The following is a 19,103-nucleotide window of genomic DNA, read 5'->3' as shown; positions in this document are numbered from 1 at the left end:
AAATCAATGTTTAAATACTCTTATTTTGATGTTTCTATGTTTTTATTTGGGAGTTTTAGTTGATGGTTAAGATCAGAGGATGTTGCACCTTGTTAAGACCTATGAGACAAAGTGTGATTTGGGAATATGGGAATTTATATGAAATATAAAAAAAATATGAATGCAGATAATATATAGAATATATACAGCAGACAGAAATGAGTTTTGCACGGGTTCCTTCGTACTTTCTAAAGTGTTTATTTGGATAAAATACCACAAAATAATAATAATAATCCAGCTCATGAGAAAACCTTTGGTAGCTTTATTCCTACACAGCATTTTGACTATCTATCCAGTGAAGTCATAATCTATATATATTCATGTGTGAGTCACATTTTAACAAGTGTCCAATTTTCTACTCTATTCAACGGCAGCACATCCTGTCACATGACCTGAAACAGTAGGAGGCTCTGTAGCCCAACACGTTATTTACTTTTGTCTCTGGTAAATTCATTTGAATAGATTAAGTACAAGAAGAAGACTTGGTGGATTTATGAAGAAACACTAATAAAATTATCATCCTTTATCTCACAAAGTTCAGTTTCATCTTAAAACAATAAATATATATATTAATGAGCCGGACATTCTTCTCATGCTCAGTAGTGGCCACAGTCTAAACTTCACATCCATGTGAGATCTTTGATCATCCAACGCCCCTTGGAGCAGGTTTTAATTTTCTTCTGTTCATAACAGAACGAACTCGTCCATGCTGTTGCTGGTGTCGACTCTTCTCAGCTCATCCTTCCTCTGGATGTAGGTGATGTTGTTTGTGGGTGTGTTGCTTCGCTCATGTTCTTGACTGTGTCCCTCTGCAAAGATGAACATGGGGTACGTCTCTGTAGATGTGGAGAGAGCCTGATGGACAAAGAGGTAGAATCCACATCAACACCTACATGTTATGACATTTTGTTAAGAGACATCACCGTCTAAAAACTACAAGAATTCATCCGAATGAGATGCAGATGTTATCATATGATTCAAAATCATTACACAGCAGAGTAAGGTTCCTGGTCACGTACCTCAGTAACAATTGTGCACAGTGATTCAAAGTCCTTTTGACATTTAGCATAAAACCCAATGGTGCAGCTGGGGTCCATGCGTGAGACAGACATCTTCCTGGGATATTTGCAGTGAAAAGACTGAAAGAGGTGCAGAGAGAGAGAAAGTAAAAAAATTATACTCATCAGAAATAATCTCATAGATAATATCTATATTTTAACCTCCAAGTTCTGTGTGGATGTCATCATTAGCATTTATACTTTTAGACAGTTTACATCAGTATTTCCCAACCAGCTTGTACCCCATGTACAGGTAGACACACTGCTTTCAGAAATACACTGAAGTCTAGAGTCCAAGTATTCTAGATATTCTAAAGTGCTCATATCAAAAAACAGCAATTGATTGTGAAGCATTTCTTATATTTAACACAATGAGCCAGCTCTAACACATTTAGAACCCAACTGTTGGTGTAGCGCTGTGGGAATCCATCTGAAGAAGAGGTTGTGGGAACCACTGGTTTACTGTAAACTGTAAACTGTGGACATGTAAACCCAGGGCCGGCCCTGGGTTTACATGTCCGTGCGAACACAGGAGGAACCACACAGAAAGTAAAAAGAAGAATAGAAACTTCACTTCCTTTTACCTCCAGGGGAAAGTTCTCCTTTGTAATATCCACCGTGGGCTGACAGTAGTGAGGGTCCAGGTACAGCAGATTGTCATCTTCAGCACCGCAGGGCCGGAGGAAGGGAAAAACAAAGTGTAAAGCCTGATATCAAACTCTTTCTGCACAGAAATGATCATGCACGCTGCCCTGCACGTACCTTGGAAGCCCACGAAGAACAAAGAGTGTTTTGGTTTCCCCCCGATGATTCCGATGCAGCATTGAAGTGTCAAGAGTTTCTACGAAGACAAAGAAAGCTTTGTTGTTCTTTGTTCATTGCAACACAGTGATGTTTGCTTGTGCTTTGCATTAGAGCGAGGGTTCCTCTGTTTTCATGTAGCAGCCCACAACAGAGCTAACACACAGTTCCCAGGGAGAAGGAACCTGTAACTCTAAAAGAGGAATCTGAGAGTAAATCACTTTGAAGCTTCTCTACTTTTACTGGAAAGTCAAAAGGATGCACTTTGTAGTGAATGAATGAAAATGTCGTTCGGATACTTTGACACAGGTGATGTAGGCGGGGTTGAGATCTTGTCCTCCGAGTCGCACAGGAACCAGGATGATGACGGACTTCCAGGACTGAGGGGGGGGGCGCTCGCACAACCTCTTCACATCTGCCACGTAAACTGGACACATACAGAACGACAGACACAAACACACGTTCCCAAACTGCAAACTCTACATTTTGCCTCCAGAGCAGACAGCAGAGACGGTGATGAAAGAAACGACTCACCAGTGCAATCCTGTGCAACATACACAACCAGATTGGGAAGGTCTGCAGATGCTGCCACAGCTTTCCTGAAACAAAAGGATGTCCACGGTTACATCTTGATAAAAACCTGCAGGTTTCCGGTATCTGTGCTGGTGTGTTCTCTCTTCAGGTCTCACTGGAGGATGTGCGCCGCGATGGAAGGACCGTACCAGTCCCCGGCTTTCTTCCCTGAACTTTTACCCAACTCCACCAGCTGGTGGATTCCAAAAGGGGCAGTGGGTTTGTCTGCAAACCACGACACGGCTCTTCTGTGCGTGGCCTCCATGGGTCTGTCCAGGAGGGAACCCAAGCTCAGCTTTCTACACCTTTTACGTGGCCCTTCCTGGAAACTCTGTCCTCTGTGGGGAGAGCGGCTCTCCAGGTCCATGTCATCTTTGACCGCATGGTGGGTCACAGACCACGTCCACTCTGGAATGAAACAAGAAAGCGACATGAGTATTCTGGAATGTGACTATCTACTTGAAATAGTTTATCATGGGGCCGTGACAGATTCTTTTGTTTGATGCTACAGTAAAAACTCCCTTGTTTTCCAGGCTGAAAGAAAAAAAATCACAATCTGGCATCTAGGGTTGGATGGAACAAAATGTTCTGTGCAGCTTTTGATCATTTAAAATCATGTTTGTTTTGTTTTTACCTGGTGGCATGAGATGCAAGAGGAGACCGTGTGCCAACAGCATCTGCCCCGTGCGTAGAACACACCCCCAGCCGCTGTCGGTGGTCAGAGACGAGCCGGCCAGCGCAGGGAACCCACGTCGGTACGTCAACCACAGGAGAGACACGAAGGAACCACGGAAAAGCTCTCTCTCCCCTGACGTAGGTACAGAGCTTGAATGTAAAAGTTGCCCCATGATTTTCACAAGAAGGAGATCATTTTAGATTTGGGTATAAGGGCCAAATGCTCAAGGCCTCACCTTGATCCTTGAGCTCGTAGGATTTTCCAAGCAAGATCACAGGAGAGCTCTTGCTGAATTTTGATTTCTGCTTCAAGGTCCAGCCTGATACATAAAAGGGAAAAGAGCAACAGTTTAATCTCACAGGACAAACAGATCTGTCCTTATTACACGGTAACATAAAACGGTTTCATGCCACATGGTTGAAAGCATAATTTACATACATAGATATCTGTCTTACAATATATGTAGAGATGTTTTTAAGGGATTATAATAAAAAGGTATGATATGTATTTTGTCATATAAGCACATGAACTGTTGTTATGACCAACAAATTCTAATCGGAGGATCCTTGAGTCCAAGTGAGCGTTTGTACCAAGTTTGAGGATTTGTCCTCAAGGTGTTCTGGAGACATTGGGTCCTTGATATCTTTTAATTACCAAAATCAAATTAGTTCAAGTCCAAAAGCAGACACTACGACTGACACTGAAGTATAGAAACTGACCATATTTGACACTGTTCCAAGCTGAGACCAACTTGGACCTGAGTTTGCTTCTGTCCACGGCCTCCTGGACGTCCCGGCTCACTTCCAGGACCTCAGGCCCAGCAGATTCCGAGGAGAGGAAGAGCCAGTCGTCCATTTCGTGTTCTGCAGAGGGCAGTCGCTCGCAGTGGGCCGTGGCCATGCTGGGATTCATAACAGGGAGAGATGACCACGACTAGAGGAGAGGAGAGCTGCTCCTTATCTCCAGGGAAACCTAAACGAACACAATAGAAGAGCAGACACAGATGACATAGCTGTGAGGTTTTTTCTTGAGACAAACGAGGTCTGAACCCGGAAGCAATGGGTTAATGTTAAGCACGGCGAAGTCAATAATTCTCCATGACAGTAAGAAAAGACTCAAACCACATGACTGCACCCTGTGACTCAAGGAATTTCAGATATGTCAGTTTAGCTGCCGCGGGAGAAGCTGGTGTCCATGATTCTCAAAAACACTTGGTCAGCTCCTTCTCAGATGTAACACTGACAGGTTAAAGGATTTTTATAGTACATGTCATAAATGTCACTAAGGTCTACTCACCAGGAAGTACTAGACGTCCCTCACACACCATTAAAAACAAAAGGTCATCACACATTTGAAGCCATAAGATCTGCCGTCTCTATGGATGGCTTCAAAACGAAAATTCATTCATTCAAACAGGCATTTTCCTAGTTGCCTACTTTTTTATTAGTGCTAAAGCTTCTTTAATTGTTGAATTTTAACAACTCTATCCTTGTGAAGCACTTTTTTGTGACTTGACAGAAAGAGCACTTACTAGAATATCATTTAAGCATAAGTAGTAATTGTGTTTATTCTGCAGAAAGTTCCCTTATGAGAGAAATTCTATTTTTGTATCAGATCATAAATCGTCATCTGTGTGACCGCAGCCTCTTCCTGTTGTGGCTGGTGGAGGTGGAACTCGTTTGTACAGTTCAGGAGTTTAGCAGCGTATCTCCAAACCTCAGCATCCGCGGCTCCACAAGGGTCACAAGATAAATCTGAGGGGTAATGAGATATTTCAGAAACAAAAAGAAAAAATTCTTCTATGTAAATTTGTTAAATATGTCCTTTTTTTCGTGGGATGTTGGATGATTTTCCTTCTTTCACTTTGCTGAGGTTCTGAGGAGAATATTAGTTTTTGGTTTTCTGGGGTTGCTTGGTCTTTTATTATTATTATCATTATTATTTATCTACGTTTCTGTGTAATCCTGCTGACAAAAAAAGAAAACAAAAACATACCCTCCCCAGCAGAGGTGTAACTCAATGGAAACAATCATAATCAATAACTCATACTTCAGTTCTTAAAGTAATGTACAGTTACTTTCCACCACTGGTAATTACAGCCTTATGATAGTGTGACAAGAAGAAGAGGGGACAGTCTCTGAATTAAGAAAATTATTCTTTAAAGTGGAAACAGTGAAAACAGTTTAATGTGTATTTTATGCACAAAACATTAGTATTTCAGTCTTTTGTTTTCTTGCACTTTGTGCTCTATTAATTAAGTTATTATTAATATATTGAACTAAACTCAGGACTAACAACCCTCTGCACATTATTTGGAAACAACTGTTACACACATGGTACAACCACTGATCCACACACACTTCATACAGTTAAAGTAATTTGCAACGACAGTCAAACAGCAGCTTAGAATATAAAGTTTTGAGCTCTTTCTTGCAACTTATTCAATCCCAGTCGTGAGATCTTTGCAGATTAACTCCAGTTGTCTTGTTTTCAACCGTCCAGCCACAGAACTCGTCCTCCTGCAGAACTCGATAACAACATCTTATCTCCATCACAAACATGTGACCTCCTGCTCTTACCTCCACTCAGGTTCCGTCATGCTGTTCCAGGACTGACACCGACCCCCTGATGCGGTTCCAGGACGTAGACCGACCCCCTGCACGAACCTAGCCGCACAACTTGATGTAATTTCCGTCACTTTCAAACATCCGCAGACAAACTGACAACCACAGCGCGAGCACTTCCTGTTTATGCGCGTCAGGTGATGCAGGAGCTGCTCTGGTTGGTCGACGGAGGACCAATGGGATTGAGCGCTGGGGTTCTCCTGCTTGATAACAATAATACTTTTATTCCTCTTGGTGATTATTGATTATTGAAGCCAGAGGAGCAGCAGGGACCTCACTCCTCTGACGTATTAATGCTTCACATGAAAACAGGAAGTACTCAGACTCCCACTGATAAGATCTGCTGCTTTTCCACAACATTTAAACATTTCGTTTTTTAAAATTATATATATATATGTATTATGTTGACAGCTTAACGCACTGCAAATCAAGAAAACACATGCAAATACAGAAATGCGCCGCAGACAGATGCTGCTCAAATAAATTATGTTTTTTTCTTCTTTTGCAGTGTTTTGAGCTCTCTCGGCCATCATAATATATATATATATTTATTGATTTGTTAATTAGGTAATTATTAAGTTAACAGAGTGAATACATTTTATTTTACTTCATTCCCTTTTTGTCATTGATTTTTGTTAGACATCTTTTACTTTCTAGAAGAGGATCCAAATGAAAGTGAAAGGTTTGGATGTGGATCCAGATCTGTCAGTTTCCTTGGACATGGATCTGGAGGAAAAAACTGGAATATTAAGGGATCTGATCTACGAATATTTAGGGAACTGATCTATGATATGAGGTTGTGTAATTTGATTAAATCTAATTGGCCTGTTGAGCCTTGGTGGAATGTGTTCTACTGACTTCTGCTCTAGTTTCTGATTCATCTCTTTTGCATGATTTTACATTTCTACAGTTTTTTATATACCTTTAAAAACCGTCAGACAAAGGTTTTGGGGGTTTCACTGCATTTTATTACATTTCTGCACTTTAGGCTTTTTTGCATCGGTTTTTCACAACGGTGGCGAATAAATCTTTAGCAACGGAATGAACAACACGAGTCAGGGAGAGAGTTGCAGCTGTAAAAAAGTCAAACACTCGGACAAAGACGGACATGACAGCAATATCACAATGTCAGATTTATGGAATGACAGAGTCTAAACTGCACAGGATGGGGCAGCCACACAGATTTGGTAGATTTAAGTTCATAAATAACTAATTCCAGTCGTGGAACAGAAATTCCCCTACGTCATGACACGTACAAACATTCAAATAAATAAAAAATAGGTTTAATAAATAAAGAAAATAGAAAAAATATAAAATAAATATGTAGCACAAGGTTAATTGAAGTATCCGACACAAAAATAAAGTGCAAGTTTGTCACATCACACACAAATAAATGACTGGTGTTGAATGTGCAGAACACTGGGTGATGACAGTTTAAACCACTAAAGACTGCAGAATGTGTTTGTTAACAGAAGGACGATGCATCAGACTCATGATATATGAAATGCAAAGATCCACAGGCAGAGATATCTTATTACACGTAACCCGATCTGTTGTTTTTCCTCAGGGCCTTCTGATAACGGCCACAAGGTGGCAGTCTCCGCCAGCTCTGACTCTTCTGTCCCAAACATGTCAGGAGGATTTTGTTTTGTGACACAAGAGAAGAAGCTCTCCACAAATCTGCCCCTGGCTCGGTGCTCGGTCCACCACTGTGCTCGTCTCTGTGGAGCTGGGCACGCATGGATTGCATATTATTACACGTTTAAATAAAAAAACACAAATCACATTATCTCTAATAAATAAAAACACTGGCACTTTGCTTCACACGTAACAATAAACTGCATAAATAGAAAAAGAGTGGATGAACGAGCATTTCTCTCACACACTTTGATCGGACTCAGGTATTCGTGCAATCAGCCTACGACAAACACGTTTAAAACAAAATGCTCGACTTATTGCGACCCTCACGTCTCTCCTCCTCCTCCTCCTCCTCCTCCTCCTCCTCCTCCTCCTCCTGACGGACACACAATGTAAACTGAGTAATCGGGGGACACCAAAGGAAACTGGCGTGATAAGCAGATTGCATAGCGTCCCTGTGCAAGTTCATCTAATCGACCTCTTTCCATCCCACCGAGATTCAGCCCTTAAACCCCCTCGGGTTCCATCTCTTGTTCCAGTTTGTTTGTTGAGTCGTTCACCACGTGATACAAGATCAACCTCGTCCCTTCTGAACTTCAAGGAAACACAGAATAATAACAGATGGCACTGGAGCTGATCTGGAATATGAGTAATGCCCGTTTCTAACAGAATCCTGCTCAGTTTGGCCGCTGTGGTCGTTTTGAAATGTTGTTCACAGTGTTTCTCTACCTCCAGGTCAGCTTTATATCTTTCACCTTCTTTTTTAAATATGCTTTTCATTTTTCCACATATATGTAAGACATGCGTTAGGACATTAAACTTTTTTTTTTGTTTTAAACCTATATACAAGACATGGGGATGGACATACAGGTGCACACACACAGGCCGACATTATGATCCCACGTGCACACAACTTCCTCCAGCAGCTGCTGTGCGTCTACATGTCACACGTCATGTGTTACTTCTTCAGGTGGTTGTGTCTCCGCTTCATTCCAAGTCACGTTGCTTCATGATATGTCAGTTGGATGCTACAGTAAAAGGCATTACATGGGAGAGTCTGACTCGTTCGGACCCTTATCACGAGTGATGCTTGGAGCTCCGACTGGCTCCTCGATCGGACTGGACCGAGCCGGCGCCGGTGGAGGATCCCGCCTGAGCTCCACGGCGTCCTCCCCCGGTCACGGCCTCGGCTCTTCCTGCCGTGTTTCCACGCTTCTCCTCGCCCGGCTTGGAGGCGTCTCGGGTCTTGGCTCCCTCCAGCGATCCCCCCTTTATGGGCCCGAGCACTGTCTTGGCCACGCTCGTCAACTGGGTGACGAAGCTGGCTTTGTCCCCCGGAGACATGGGGCGAGACTTGCTGGAGCAGGGTGAGGCTGCGTTAGAGGAGGGCGACATGGGGTTCTCCTCCAGGACCTCCAGGTGTGCCCTCTCCTCCTTTGCGCCACAGTAGCGGCTCGATAGCTTCTCTGCTTTGGATCTGGCAGCAGCCGGCACATGAGCTGGAGGGTGGGTTGGAGCTGAAGTGGGAACAGGGGGTGCAGGACCTTTGACCTTAGTCGTCTCAGTTGCTTTATCGTAGCCGCTGACGCCTCCTCTCTCTCCCGTCTCGGAGCCTTTGCGTGTCTTCGACGGCTCTGAAGACGAGACTCTCTGCACGGGAAGTTTTTCAGCCTTCACTTTCTCCTCAGCCTTCTCCTGAGCTTTGGCTCCAGCTCCAGCGTCTGTCTGCTGCTTGCTCACTTGCTGTTGTAAACTCTTTAATGTTCCCGGAGTGGAGATTTTCTCGCTGAGTTTACTCTTGGACACTGGTCCCATTGAAGCTGAAGCACTTGTATGTGGAGGTTTGTCCCCAGGGCCCGGTTTGGTCTCTGCAGCGGATGGAACCGGAGCTGGACGAGACTTGGTCTCCGCAGCAGCTGCACTGACGTTACTCTTCAGAACCGCAGCAGCTGACAGAGTTTTACTGGCGTCGACAACATTGGTTTTGGACTCAGCTTTAGTGATGGTCTGAGTTGCTGTGGTTTGAGTGTCTTTATCTCTGGCTGTGAACAGTGTGTCCCGGCTGAGCGGTGACTCCTGTCTCCCCAGCCTCCTCCCCGGCTTCAGGCATCCGATCTCCCCTCCCATGGGAGGAGAAGGGGAGGAGGATGATGAAGGGGAAGGTGGAGCAGGTCCGTTCTCTCCCTCCATCTCCAACAGACTCTGAAGACTATGCTCACAGTGGAAAGACTCTCTCCTGTAGTCCCCGTGCGTAACCTCCAGGCTGTGCTTGCGTAACGACACCCCGCCCGTCAGAGGAGAAGGCGACGAGGATGACGAGGAGGAGGAAGGCTGCATCGGAGCTCCGAGCTTCTCTGACGACTGCACCCGCTGTAGCAGAGGGGACCTGGGCGGCTCGGCGCTCTTGGGACGAGGGCGGGCGACGGGAGGCGAGGAGTGCAGCTTGACTGGGAACGTCTGCGTGGTGTTGGAGCTCCCGACCGTGTGGCCGGAGAGAGGAGGAGGGGAGGAGGTGGTCGGGGAGGGAGTGTGGGCCAGAGGGGAAAGAGGGATGTTGCCAGCGGATTTGCAGCGTGCGGAGCGGTACTGGCGGTGGAGCTTGGGACTCAGGCCGTGCAGCGAGCTGGGCCTCATGTGGTGGGAGGCGGCCGGGGAGTTGGGCGTGCTGGACGCTGGGGAGCTGCTCTGGGAGGAGTTAGCTGAGGGGAGCAGAGAAAATAGACTTCAAACATCTTCAATCATCTAAAACAGGGGTTTTCAACTGGTTTTGTCCCAGGGACCACCATTCTGGCTAGAAAGTAATCCACGGCCCACTGATGTGCCTACGTGTGCGTGCGTGCATGTGGATAGAAGGAAGTTTTAACATTTGGTTTTCCATGTTAGGTTTATTGAAAAACCACAAACAAATCTAGAAAAATCAGTGTAAAAACAACAAAAACGGTTGATTTTCAGTGCTTAAGAATTGAAAACAAAATTAAAAGTCAGTTTGTAGTTGCACTGCATCTCAGAACCATATGTACATCAATATATAACGTTCATGACTTAAATGTACAGACATGTAGCTGACATGTTGAGAGAACGTTAAAGTAACGGTGACCAATAACAATCAACAGAAACTGGGGCTACAACTGAAGAGGGAAGATGACAAAGTATTGCAGAATATTTAACAAATGATAATCATACCATATCACACAAACAATTGAGGCCTACTTAAGTTTAACCTCATGATCACCAGCACCTTTATTTTATTTTAGACTTATTTTTCTTATTTTAGATATTTTTCACGAGTAATCTGGAAATGTGTTGAAATATCAAAGCGAATTTCACGGAACCCCTGCAATGCCGTCGCGGACCACCAGGGGGCCGCGGACCCCTGGTTGAAAACTCCTGATCTATAAAATATTCAAACTAAGACGTATTAGTGTGGATGTGACCTCGTACTAACCCGGGTAAGAGGATTCCAGGGTGGAGCGGTAGGTCTGCGTGGGCGAGCGGGCGGACAGGCTGTGGGTGGGTGAGCCCGGGAGACTGTCTCCAGACGACAGCGAGCGGTTCAAGGAGGACAGGCTCCGGCTGGTGTGGAGCAGGTTGGACTGCTTGGTGATTTTCCTGAACAGGGAGTTGCGCTTCTTTCTGAAACACACAGACAAACAGAGGAAATGTTGAGGAGAAGAGAAACACACAGGAAGCAGGAAGTGTGATGATGAGCTTTGTGATAACCCACTCCGGTCCCTCCTTGGCCCCGGTCCGCTTGCTGCGCCGCGCCATCTTGGATTTATAGCTGGTCTTGCGGGCGGGACCTACTTTTATCGAGGTGTTCTCAAAGGGAGTCGTGGTAACCGTCACTTTATTTCCACTCTGAGGAAAAATACTCATGTATGTTATTTATCTGAACAATTAAAATATAGATATACAGATTATGAACAGATGAATGGGTCTCACCTTGAGGATGAGCTCCACCACCTCGGTGTGAACCAGACCGTGAACTGACTCCCCGTTCACATGAGTGATCAGGTCCCCAGCACGGAGTCCAGAGTCCTGGGCCGGACCTCCGTCCTCCACATGCTGCGACCAGAAGAAAGGATTAATGAAACCGATTCGATTATGGGAGTGTCACATACACACATATTTTTTATTGTATATACTGTATTATTACATATTTTCTTATTCAGCTTCTGTTTATTTGTTATATAATTTTATACTTTAATGCACATATAGGTCTACTAGTCTTCAATCTATACTCTTACCTATATTTTTTTGTTTCTATGATTTGTTATTGTCTCTGTATATTGCTGGAGCGACTATAATTAAACCCAATTCACACTGGTAGCAATAAAGTATTTCAGATTCTGATTAACAGATCAAATCTCTATTTAGTCAAATGGTTACTAAAAATTAAATTTTATATTTGTGTTAGCAGTTTGTTTTGGACTTTGTTTTCATTCCTGGACATTTGAAATGTAAAAAATTTGCTCCAAAGCGTATTCAGCTCCATTGATGAATATATGAAAATATCAATATGTATATAAGACATTATTATTACTATAAGTAATAGTAGTGGTAGTAGTAAACATATTTCTCTCATGCTGAGCAGAGCCTGATTGAACTGTGCGTAGTGTAAACTCGGCTCCCTCACCCAGACCATGTGATGCACGCTGTAGACGTCACTGTCTCCCATGTAAACCCGGATGGCTCGGAGCGTGAAGCCGTACTTCTTCCCCGAGCGATGGATGGTGATCGGAGAATGTTGGACGTTGACCATCGGAGAGTAGTCTCTGCTGGGGGAGGAGTCCCGGGAAGAGGGGTTGGACGAGAGGGAGCGAGGAGACATGGGGCTCGCCAGAGGGGACGCCACGTGCTGCTCCACTGTGGGCGGAGGGGCGGAGTTAAGTTAGATGACAGTGTGTTAAAAAGGGTTTTCACAGTTTTACAGTACAACATCCTCCTTCACCTGCAGGAATGATGACAGACAGAGCCGTAGCAGAGGCAGACTTGATAACTTTGGTTCCTGGCAGTGAGTTTCGTTTATCTCCCTCGGCCGAGAGCTGGTGGTGGCGAACTCTCCGCAGAACCAGGTCAGTGGCGGCCCCCCGGGGCCCCTGTGCGTCCGGGAGCCCCAGAACAGCAGTGCTGCCTGGAAGAGACAACGATGCGTCAGCAGGTCTCAAGAACGTTTGAGTTTGGGGTCAGAGATCAGATGTTTGAGGGACGCTGCGCTGCCTCGTCCCCTCCTACCTCCAGCTGTGAGCCCGTTGCCGTCCTTCAGGTAGGCTCTCAGATCGCCTTGAGAGGAGATGGTCCCCATGGCTCCTTCAAAGGACGTTCCCCTCGCCTTCACTGTGGACTGCCGGCAGGAGACCAGCAGCTCTGAGTCCAGCTCCAGAGGGGAGGGCAAGCGGTGAGCATCCATGAGGGCAGAGAAACGTCTCCGAGTCCCGGACGGAGGACTGGAGTCGCTCTCAGTGAAGGAGGATTCAGAGCAGGACAAACGCTTCCTGGAGGAACACGACAAAAAAAAAGATTAGAACCAAACCAACAGCAAATCCTTTAACAAGAGGATTGGGCTGCAGCCTGCACTCACATCTCAGGTGATCCAGTCCTCCAGCTCTTGTCCCGGAGCGTGACGCTGCCCAGACTTTCTCTCTTGGCCATCCGCTCCTCCCTGGGGACCTTGTGCTCCCGTAGAGTCACACCATGGGGTTTGTGCTCCAGCTGGGACAGATGCTCCATGCTGCTATAGACCTTCACACCCACACAACCAGTCAGTCACACTTTATTCTTCTTTATAGACTGATGAATAACTCAAACATTACTATGAAGACGTGAGAGGTGTGGGGTCTGACCTTGCTGAAGCGGGGGGAGCAGGAGGAGAAGCGGTGGATCTCCACGGGCTCATCGTCGTTGGTATCGTCTTCGTCGTAGGATTGGACGTGGTGGTAGCGCTCAGAGCGAGCTGAGGAGGGAAGGGAACGAGAGAACAGGGTCGTTATCTTTCTCTCTGATGATCTCCCCCGAACACACACTGGATACTAACGCTGGCCCATATACGTGAATCACTGTGTTCGAGAGCTCAGTCTGAAAAGCTGCAAACTCAGAGCGGCCCCCTGCTGGTGCTCGAGTCTAAAAATGCACATAATGACCCTTCTGCAGTTACTGTGGTTTTCATGGTAACACAGGAGAGTCAGAACCTAAAAGGATGTGTGTTCTACAGAGGTTTGAAAGAGTCCACATATTCTCTTCTCAGGTAAAAGTACAGATACTTATGTTTCAAATTAAATTTCAAAAGTATAAGTGCTGATTCAAAAGTATAAGTGCTGATTCACCCTTTTTACACAAGTAAAGGTATTAAAGTACAGGCTCTGAATTGTTCTCAATGTATTGAAGTAAAAAGTTCACTTAAAGGTGAAGAGTAGGAGGTTTAGATATTTGTGTTAAAATATAAGTAAAGTCCAGATACCTGAACAATCTACTTCAGTACAGTAAAACAATATCTGTACTTTATTTCTGGGATGACTTACTGTCAAAATAACTGGTGTCTTCCTCGGACTCCAGATGAGGGATGAACTCGGCCTTCTGTCTGAGCAGGCTGTTCCAGTCCACCTCCGTGAAGAAGGAGTGTTGCTTCACTTCAAACGTGCCTCCTGCAGTGAAGAGGAGGGGGGGGGGGGGGGGTGAAGAGGAGGAGAGACAAAGGCAGACGGGTGAGTTCTGCAGCCTGAGAGAAAGTGAAGGTACTGACAGCCTGGATCAAAATACCCACTTGTCAGAAGTTACAGTTATACCGCATTCCAGATTTAGATAAATAAGCAGATTGAATGCATAACACGTAATATTGATGAAGGAGTGTGGGAGTTTACTGACTGCAGGAAACAGCAAGTGACTCACCTGTTCCCAGTCGAACCAGTGGATTCGTCTGCAGGAGCGAGGAGATCAGGTGCTGGGCGTCGAGCGGGAGAGCCTCGTCGCCCTCAGGCCAAACGATGTCGTCTACAAGACCGGAAGTAGAAGAAGTAAATTAGAACTACAGTGTGGTTTATCTTGTGTTGAATGGATCCAGCTGAACATACTGGTGCAGCTCGGACGTCTCTCACCTGTGATGACTTGTCCGAACAGCTCCTCTGTGGTGTCTCCGAAGAACGGCACCATGCCCACCAGGAACTCGTACAGGATGATACCCATAGCCCACCAGTCCACCGGCTTCCCATAGCCCTGACGCAGAATAACCTCAGGGGCGATGTACTCGGGGGTTCCACACACCTGAACAAATACAGTTTCTGGTTAGCCGTCAGTTAGATTTAATGTGAATTACATATTAACCAGTCCAGAACCTGGAGAAAACCTCTGCAGACTCGGGGAGAACATGCAAACTCCACCCAGAAAGAACCAGGCTCGGAACCAGGAACCTTTCTACTGTGAGGTAACCACCAACCTAATAATGCTTATGTCACATTTAATTTATCCTCAGATAATTCAATTTCAAATTCTATTGTTATTGAAATCACTCAAGATTATTCTAAACCTCCTATTAGAGTAATAAACTGATGAGTTTAAAATAGGCGCTGAGTCGGAGACAGTGAGTGAGAGGAACACGCGTGTTTGAAGCATGTGCTCTTCAGCCAAGTGGATCCACGTCACAGATGCCAAGAGAAGATGAAAGCCTCCGGTGAGCGATTTTTTAATGTGCACATGCACTGAATGCAAATAGACTCCTGGACCATCATGATGCAAAACACACAAGAAACAATGAGGCTGAGATTCAAAGCAGGACCAGTGAATGAAAGGCCCGAGGAAATAAGACCAAGCTAAAAGGGAAATGATTATAATAAGAGTGGAAGGCCCGGTCCTTTTGTTCTGCCAACTGTTAACGATTCATGCTTCAGATACGACTGGCACACAATGACACGTATCACTGCTCGGTGCATCACTGTAATTCTGCCAAAAAAACGCAATTTACAGTATATATCGGGTTATTTTAATTCAACTAATTTAGAATTACACAACACTTAGTTTTATAAAGGTGAAGGTATATTCTAATAATTCTGATCCCACGTAGGTTTTCCTACTTGTTTATTTCATGTTTAGAAGTAATGTACTTTGAGTAAGTCACATTTTATATTAACAGTAAATTCATTATCAGTAATGATGCTAAAGTCTGAGGTTAAAATCTGTGAAATGAGACGTTATTAAAATATGTTAAGTTAAAAAGTTAAGAGCATTCATGAGTTCACGAGTGTCATGAATAAATGATAGGAAACATCATTCATATGGTTTTAATAAAGGGTTAAAATGTTAAAACCATCATCATCTAACACTTCATTTATCATCACAAAGTAGAAATAATCTGTAAGTCAGATCGTGCTCTTATTTTGAAGGCGAAATAGATTGTTCCCAAACTACAGACCTGAGGGAACTTACAGCGTTTTTAATTATTTGAGTAAAGCTACTGTTATCTATGAAAACCTCATAGTTCCTTATTATGTTCATGCTCAGTCTTTGCGATACCTGTTTATCCAGGAACTCCCGGGTATCCTTCTCTATGTGTCCTTCATACAAGTTGGTGGTGAGACTCATCAGTCCCATCTTGGACAGTCCGAAGTCCGTCAGCTTGATGTGTCCCATGGAGGTGATCAAGAGGCTGGGGACAGAATTGTAAAGTACAGACTGAGCTACACAAGCTTTATATACAGTGAATCCAGTGTAAAGTGTTTAGGTTTCAAAGTAAAACTACATGAACTCCCATCTTCTTACTTGTCAGGCTTGAGGTCACGGTGCACGATGCCATAGTTGTGTAAGTACTCCAACGCGAGGACGGTTTCTGCGAAGTACATGCGCGCCATCTCCACGGGCAGAGCTCCGATGTTCTTCAGCAGAGTGGCACAGTCTCCTCCTGACAGCACAACCAGTGATTGCATTAGTCAAACCGCCGACATCACTCTGGACAATAAACTGGACTGGTCCACCAACACACAGGCCGTCTACAAGAAGGGCCTGAGCCGGCTTTACTTCCTGAGGAGGCTCAGGTCCTTCCACGTCTGCAACAAGATGCTGCAGATGTTCTATCAGTCTGTTGTGGCGAGCACCATCTTCTTTGCTGTGGTGTCCTGGGGTGTGGGCATCAAGGCAAAGGACGCCAACAGACTGAAAAAACTCATCAGGAAAGCAGAGTCTGTGGTTGGCTCTAAGCTGGTCACCCTGGAGGAGGTGGTGGAGGACAGGATGCTGGCAAAACTGCTGGCAATCATGGACAATCCCTCTCACCCCCTCCACAAAACACTGGACAAGCTAAGGAGCAGCTTCAGCCACAGACTCATTCAACCCCGCTGCTCTAAGGAACGATACAGGAAATCGTTCCTCCCAACCGGAATAAGACTGTACAACTCCTCTACCTCTGTCAGAGCCACCATCACAGAACTGCACTAAACCTGTCTCCTTGCACTGTGTACCTGTACAACCGCTCCTTATACACTTACTTCACATCATATGTGATATGTGTGCATATAAACCATATTGATATTATATATCATTTTATACAATAATATTGTCTTTTGCACACTCTGTATACATATTCTTAGACTCATAGTATATTATATTACCTATTGTATAGTCAAATACTTATATTCATATTCATACTTCTACTATATATCATATCATACTCTCTGTATATTCTTGTTTACATAAGTCTATATACACATATTTATTTATGTGTACATGTTATAATTACTATTATTATATCACCCTTACTATTATTATTATATATACTGTTGCTGCCATTATTACCATATACTGCTTTTATATTGGTATAATTACTATCATATATAAATATATATTATGTTATATTATATACTATATATACTGTACTATTCTTATATACTGTCTAACAATACCATTACCATCATATCATCAGTACTTTTACCATCATCTTGCCAATGCACCTTATCTACCTATTTTATTGTATTTTTATCTTGTGCTTCTGTTTTTTTATTCTTTCTACCTTTTATTTTTAATTTTATTCTATTGTATTGTATTGTACTTTATTGTATTCAATTATACCGGCTGCTATGACAACTTAATTTCCCTTCGGGGATGAATAAAGTACTCTATCTATCTATCTATCTATCTATCTATCTATCAGCGATTAACATGAATGTCTCCTGGGTTCCTCTTGTTCTAGAACATTCTCATTTCCATTTAGGACGAGAGGTGACGTGCACAACTGAACTCTTTGTGACGGCAGCTCTGTTCAAGGACATCTGACACAAAAGATGTCCTTCAATATCTGGACTGTTGGGTTTCTCTGTAATATTTAAATATACTGATCTGACTTTAGCTGCTTTCAGACCTGCACTGAACTCCGGATAATCTCCAGACATTATCCAGAGGGATCGTATGGGAGAAAGCAAATGTCTCCAGAGTTTCTCCTTCCAGACTCCTAATAAAGAAGCCATACACGTTGAAGACACGGATGAAGATGTCCAGTAAAGCCTGCCCCCCCACCCACACTCACCTTCCACGTACTCCATGACCATGCAGAGGTGTCGGCGGGTTTCGAACGAGCAGAACATGGAGACGACAAAGGGATTCTCTGCGAAAGTGAGGATGTCCCTCTCCACGAAGGCCTGCTGGATCTGGTTCCTCAGGATCAGGTTCTGCTTGTTGATCTTCTTCATGGCGAAGCGCTGCCGCGTCTCCAGGTGACGCACCAGGTAAACGGCGCTGACACACACAGGAGGCACGTGCACGTTAACTTTAACAACTCGTATGTCTGACTTAATCATTGATGACGTCCTCGTCCGCAGAGAGAAGAGGACTCACCCGTACGCTCCGTTACTGATCAGCTTGATGGTCTGGAAGTCGGCTTCCTCCGGTGGTTTCACTGCTCTGATCTTTCCCTGAGGATCAAACATCACAGAACTAATTATTACATTCATCTCTTAACAAGCTGCAACAAATGAAACGGTGACTACAACACAGACGGACTGACGGAAAACACGAATGCAATTGTAAACAAACAAATAAATGTACAGGGGTGAAAAGATATAACCTCAGTTGCAGATGTTATGACTATGAAGCTGCCTCAGTCCTTAATTTCATCCCAGTTGGACGAACGCCTAATGTTAGAGGGGATATCCTGTTTTCTTTTTGTACATCAGCATAAAGGAGCTGAATAAAGTGGATAAAGCTTGTAGCCAAGTCATTAGCAGATGAAGCAGAGCCTGGCCGGCTGGAGCTGATGCTGTCATTCTGCAGGAGGCAGGAAGTTAATGGATGAATGTGGAAAAGGAAGTAGAGCTGACTGAGGAATAACCAATCTCACCTCTGTTGAGTCGTCTGTCTCCGGCGTTACTTCCTCGCTGTCGTAACTATCGAGGTTTACCATCTCTGGAAACAGACACATGACAGATCGAATTACAGACAGTTAAATTAACATCTTAACACTTTTTAAATCTGTGTGTCCTCCTCACCTTCAATGGGGTCTCTGGTCAGTCCCAGCTGGCAGATGATGTATCGAGGAATGTCTGTTTTCATCAGGTGACCCTCCTTGGCGTGGTCCTCCGCCGCCTCCAGCAGGTGGTAGAACTCCTCCGGGTTAAACTCCTGGAAACCAGAGCATCAAGACTTGAACCGATAATGTCGTCAAGCAGCAATTCGTTTGTTGAGTTCCTCCATTAACATTGACTTAGATTGAGGAGCTGG

General features: G+C 44.5%; 2 protein-coding genes across 2 annotated transcripts in view; both read right to left on the bottom strand.

Moving 5' to 3' along the window:
* Nucleotides 1–221: 221 nt before the first annotated feature.
* LOC133022882 (cysteine protease atg4da-like) lies at nucleotides 222–5,879 on the bottom strand. The gene is made up of 11 exons (XM_061089789.1): nucleotides 5,727–5,879; nucleotides 3,867–4,119; nucleotides 3,383–3,466; nucleotides 3,106–3,279; nucleotides 2,588–2,879; nucleotides 2,433–2,497; nucleotides 2,198–2,325; nucleotides 1,860–1,938; nucleotides 1,682–1,758; nucleotides 1,059–1,178; nucleotides 222–894 (listed from the first exon to the last, which is right to left on the bottom strand). The coding sequence occupies exons 2-11, from the start codon at nucleotides 4,057–4,059 to the stop codon at nucleotides 724–726; spliced, it is 1,383 nt and encodes a 460-aa protein (XP_060945772.1). The 5' UTR covers nucleotides 4,060–4,119; nucleotides 5,727–5,879; the 3' UTR covers nucleotides 222–723.
* A 2,607-nt stretch (nucleotides 5,880–8,486) lies between these two features.
* The window catches only part of LOC133023658 (microtubule-associated serine/threonine-protein kinase 1-like), a 34,331-nt gene continuing 23,714 nt past the window's right edge, over nucleotides 8,487–19,103 (bottom strand). Inside the window, exons 11-28 of the mRNA XM_061090732.1 lie at nucleotides 18,872–19,004; nucleotides 18,724–18,788; nucleotides 18,222–18,298; nucleotides 17,914–18,122; nucleotides 16,158–16,296; nucleotides 15,912–16,044; nucleotides 14,501–14,666; nucleotides 14,295–14,396; nucleotides 13,928–14,050; nucleotides 13,253–13,362; nucleotides 12,991–13,151; nucleotides 12,639–12,904; nucleotides 12,361–12,579; nucleotides 12,046–12,275; nucleotides 11,352–11,474; nucleotides 11,134–11,267; nucleotides 10,855–11,042; nucleotides 8,487–10,108 (exon numbers count right to left, since the gene is read on the bottom strand). Of these exons, the coding sequence (XP_060946715.1) occupies nucleotides 8,487–10,108; nucleotides 10,855–11,042; nucleotides 11,134–11,267; nucleotides 11,352–11,474; nucleotides 12,046–12,275; nucleotides 12,361–12,579; nucleotides 12,639–12,904; nucleotides 12,991–13,151; nucleotides 13,253–13,362; nucleotides 13,928–14,050; nucleotides 14,295–14,396; nucleotides 14,501–14,666; nucleotides 15,912–16,044; nucleotides 16,158–16,296; nucleotides 17,914–18,122; nucleotides 18,222–18,298; nucleotides 18,724–18,788; nucleotides 18,872–19,004 (4,200 nt within the window). The remainder of the gene's footprint in view (nucleotides 10,109–10,854; nucleotides 11,043–11,133; nucleotides 11,268–11,351; nucleotides 11,475–12,045; nucleotides 12,276–12,360; nucleotides 12,580–12,638; nucleotides 12,905–12,990; nucleotides 13,152–13,252; nucleotides 13,363–13,927; nucleotides 14,051–14,294; nucleotides 14,397–14,500; nucleotides 14,667–15,911; nucleotides 16,045–16,157; nucleotides 16,297–17,913; nucleotides 18,123–18,221; nucleotides 18,299–18,723; nucleotides 18,789–18,871; nucleotides 19,005–19,103) is intronic.

Source organism: Limanda limanda, chromosome 17 (genome assembly GCF_963576545.1).
Source record: "Limanda limanda chromosome 17, fLimLim1.1, whole genome shotgun sequence".
Taxonomy (NCBI): domain Eukaryota; kingdom Metazoa; phylum Chordata; class Actinopteri; order Pleuronectiformes; family Pleuronectidae; genus Limanda; species Limanda limanda.
Note: the sequence above shows the minus strand (reverse complement) of the source record. Positions and strands in the feature narration are given on the sequence as shown.